Source organism: Trachymyrmex cornetzi, unplaced genomic scaffold (genome assembly GCF_001594075.2).
Source record: "Trachymyrmex cornetzi isolate Tcor2-1 unplaced genomic scaffold, Tcor1.1 scaffold782, whole genome shotgun sequence".
In the NCBI taxonomy this organism is placed as follows: Eukaryota; Metazoa; Arthropoda; class Insecta; order Hymenoptera; family Formicidae; genus Trachymyrmex; species Trachymyrmex cornetzi.
The window spans coordinates 12,647-17,070 of NW_017300116.1; the positions used below are offsets into that span (position 1 = coordinate 12,647).

General features: G+C 31.5%; 1 protein-coding gene across 1 annotated transcript in view; it reads right to left on the reverse strand.

Moving 5' to 3' along the window:
* LOC108768338 (probable multidrug resistance-associated protein lethal(2)03659) overlaps positions 1-4,424 on the reverse strand; it is a gene marked incomplete at its 3' end in the record, with an annotated part of 20,390 nt that overhangs the window by 6,138 nt on the left and 9,828 nt on the right. Inside the window, exons 5-9 of the mRNA XM_018518736.1 lie at positions 4,331-4,423; positions 3,619-3,775; positions 3,104-3,306; positions 1,956-2,404; positions 1,504-1,718 (exon numbers count right to left, since the gene is read on the reverse strand). Coding sequence (XP_018374238.1) covers positions 1,504-1,718; positions 1,956-2,404; positions 3,104-3,306; positions 3,619-3,775; positions 4,331-4,423 — 1,117 coding nt within the window. The remainder of the gene's footprint in view (positions 1-1,503; positions 1,719-1,955; positions 2,405-3,103; positions 3,307-3,618; positions 3,776-4,330; position 4,424) is intronic.

Consider the following 4,424-nt stretch of genomic DNA (forward strand, 5'->3'; position numbering starts at 1 on the left):
TAATAATGGTGTTGTTATTAGAATCAGGAAGTTTGCGTTCTATCATTGATTTTATGCTGAGCTGCGATGTATTAAGAAAGAAATGACTGGTAACGTTAAATTAACATAATTGCACAGGTATGTGATAGGAAATAATTAAATTTTTAGTTAGTTTTTTTGACTATTAAAGATTAAAAAATTTGATAGAATCTGGTAACTCTGTGTGATGCAACAAGGATTTTTTGATGTAACAAAGGAGAATAGCAAAATGTGAAGCATAAGTGACGGGGAAAAAATTCATGACTTCCGTTTTTAGGAGAAAAGAGGACAAAATTTTTTATGTAATGACAGATGCTAAAAATGATATGACTAGAAGTTATTTTTAAGTAAGATTGACGGTTTAACTAAATTGTATAATTATGTTGCGTATGATAGGTTCATGTCTAATTAATTTATAATAGTACTGATAATACTGAAGATGGTTCGATTGGGACCGAAACGTTTATATTTTATTCCATGTATTTAATAAAAGATTTGAAATAATCGCCACTGTTATCTGGTGTTCGTGGTATATGCCTTTCAGACAAAGAATACAAAGTAAGTTCATTCAAAGTATGCTCCATCAGAAGCGACAACTTTCCCTCACCTTTCAGGTAATAAACAGATTCCTCGAAGGAAGAAATCTGGTTCTTTTGAAGCGATCCATTTATCAAGCCATTTTTTGATATCTTCATAAGAATTGAATCGCTCTCCAGAAAGGGCCGACAGCATGGACCGGAACAAATAGAAATCTGAAGGAGCAATGTCCGGTGAATACGGCGGGTGGGGCAGAATTCCCACTTCACCCCTTCCAAGTATTTCTTGACCGGTTTTGCAACGTGTGACATAGCGTTGTCACGTAGCAGAATCAGCTTATCTTGTCCATTGTCCCATTTCTATTGTTTTTGTTTCAAAGCTTAGTTCAAACAAATCGCTTCAAACGAATATCAACTACTGGGCTCAAAAGCTTGAACACACACCTTTCAAATACATGTATTGCCGTTTTATCAAACACACAAGCAGTGCTACTAACGACATCTCTCTAATGGGCGGAAACTTATTCCCATACCTAATATATATATAAATTGATCAAAAATTAACATTTGTTATATCTGATTTTTTAAAATGTTGTTTGCACGCACAAAATAAGGTATAGCCTGTTGAATTTTTGTCTACATTACTCATTTTTCATTTAGTTCATATTTTTGTCATTAAATGTTGTTTATATTACGTAATAATATGAAATATCGACGAGGTACGATTTAGGTGACTAGTACGCATTCAGCAACTTTCCCCTACACATACACATATATATGAAATGCAAAAATTTTCAAGAAAATTAAATATAATTTTTTATGATTCTTAGCAACCTTATCATATATAGGTAAAAAGAATTAAAAGAGAGTCTCTGAGATTATAAATAAAGATTAAAAATTTCAATAAATTCAGCATGTTTTGTCTTATTAGAATGTTTTGTAAACCAACCTTGCACGCTGGCCACCGGAAAGACTGACACCCCTCTCTCCTACAATCGTCTTATCACCGTAAAGTAGCAGACTGAAATCTCTCTTTAACTGACACACTTTAGTCACGCGATCGTATCGAATCTGATCCATTGTTCTTCCGAATAGAATATTTTGTCTCACCGAATCAGCGAAAAGCCACGGTTCTTGACTGGCATAGGCAATCCTGCCGTTAATCTATGAAAAAATATTTAAAAGTACAATAGTATATATTAATTAGCTATGTAAATTAATTATGTAAATTAATTATACATATTAATTTATAAATATTTGAATTAATTAGAAATACATGTATATTTATAAAAATAAGTTGATTAAATAATTTATTTTTATGAACAAAATAGTTTATTTGATATTTATATATTAAAAATTTTTTAATGTTTGTCATTAACTAAAGAGGAATCGTCAACATACTTGAATGGAGCCTTCTTGCAAACGCAATTCTTTCAGGATGACGTTCAATAGACTGCTCTTTCCCGCGCCGACCTGGCCGACAACAGCGATCAGTTCACCGGAACGTACCTTCATGTTGATGTTCAGTAAGGTGTCTTCTTGTTCATAATCCAACCACTTAGCATTTCCATTCTTGATGGACACGCTATACTCGACATTGTTCAGTTGGTTTACGATTGCGCTATCGTTCTTCTTCTGCTCGATTAAATTTTTCTTCGAATTTTTTTTATTATTCCCCTTCATATCCTGTTGGTTATTCTCCTTCCCATTCTTATTATTCTCTTTTGTGTCCTTATTGTTCTCTTTATTGTACTTCTTTGCTTCAATCTCGGAAAGAGTCAGTTCTTCATACATGAGGAATTTTTGCAGCCGTTTTATGGACACAATCGTTTCCGCTACTTGTGTTATTCCTGGGTTATCATAAAAACAAAAAACAAATAAAAAAAATAAAATGTAGAATAGAATAATTTACTTTATATTTAACGTTAGATGTGATTCTTAAACGGAACTTTAATTTATTATGATATTAAGATAATAAAGTATAAAATATAATAATTGAAAAGAAGTAAGGTAACTAGCCTTTATACAGTGTACGACCTACTTGTTTATGAGAAATTATATGTGAATTCAATGGATAGCACTAATAAATCGTGCAAGCAGTCCGTCTGATTTGATTACATCAGTTTGTCTATTCTGTTATAGTTAGTAAATCAAAATACATCAGAGCGTCATAGTCGTGATGTACTTAACATTTCGTAGATAAGTAAGTAATTATCTTCTATAACTACCAATAGATGATTTAATTTCCATAGTTTCGAGTAACCGACTAATTATGTATAATAATTTGCCAATTGTAACCATTATGGCTTCAATCAGCAATTAATTATCGCATGCAAATGCTCGTGAACACATTACGTCGACTCTGCAAATGTAGCGAGGAATTCATCATTCAGTGTTGAACAGTGAGGAAGGAAAGACAGGTAAAAAAGAAAAGTAAAAACTTGAAAAAGTAAAAACAAAGAAATAAAAAGGAGCATTGCAAGCGTCAATATTGATCAATGTCATTCACATATGTAATTATATACATTGCTACACTAATTATCGCATACCTTGCGGAAAGTAGGCAGTCATGATTAAGCTTAAACTGTTATAATAGGCAGTTATCACGTACACCTTCTCGGCCGTTATCTTGTAGCCAAACAGAATATAAGACAGTATCGTAATGAACAACGATATTCTTGTCGTAAAGACGATGAAAGACTTGACGATACCTCTGACACATGACGCCCATTGAATGATATTAACTTCTTTCCTAAAATTGAATTTTGTAGCGTTTATATATAGTGTACAATATATATATGTTTTCTTTTTCATTTCAAATAAAAAATATCGTACAATGTTAATCGTCCCAAGATATGACTATTTCTAATATTGGAATTTTATTTCTAATACTGGAATTTTTGTCAATACAAACATGAAGAAATAGAAATATTCTCTGCTTCTTTTTTGGGCTACGAAGGCGTTATCACAAACAGGTTTTGCAAGAATCATCTTTCTTGTTGCAATGTATTGTACAATCGATACAGATATTTTTTACGTAATTAGTTTATGCGGTAGTACTTACTTTCTTGCTTTTTCTATGAGTGAGGTGAAAAAATTCTCCCAGGTATACATCTTGATGGCTTGGATTCCACTAATAATCTCGTTCATTAATCGTACCCTCTCATCTGTCCTGATAGCAGTTCTTAATCTCAGCTCTGACGACTTCTTGCCTAGCCACACTAAGGAATTTTAGAAATATTATACGATTAGAAGCAACTCTTATAACTTGTTAGTGATTTACCAAACGATATTTATTAATTGAGCAGAAAAAAGGCTCAATAATTAGGGAAACTTAGCAAGAAACTCATCAATTTGGAGACATAGCAATGAAAATGTAAAATTTGGAAACAGAATTTTTTTTCGTATTTAAAAAAATTTAAAAGGCATAGTTGAAAAGCAACAATTTACAATGTAAATATTTCAGATTAAAGTTAATTTAAATTAATTATCATTTATTAAAAATCTATTATTTGTTATTTATTATTTATCAAAACTAATCGTAAGTCAAGATTCTACCAGTAATTCTACAGTTTAATTGAAGCAAAAAGACGATTTTCATTAGCTAAGTTACTTATAATTTAAATATTTCTTAACTTTGCAAAAGGCACATATCAAGTTACTTTCAATTTAATCAGCCGATTAAATTGAAATTGATTTGAAATACATGTGTGCGTGCGCCTTTTATAAAGTTTAGAAATGTTTACTAGAAACTATCAGAGCATTGACTGCCTCACCTTGAAAAGGGATGAACATCAGAAGAAATGCGATACCGAAAATAGATGATATTCCGATGTCGATCAAATGGAATGTAATGTATGTGATGATGAT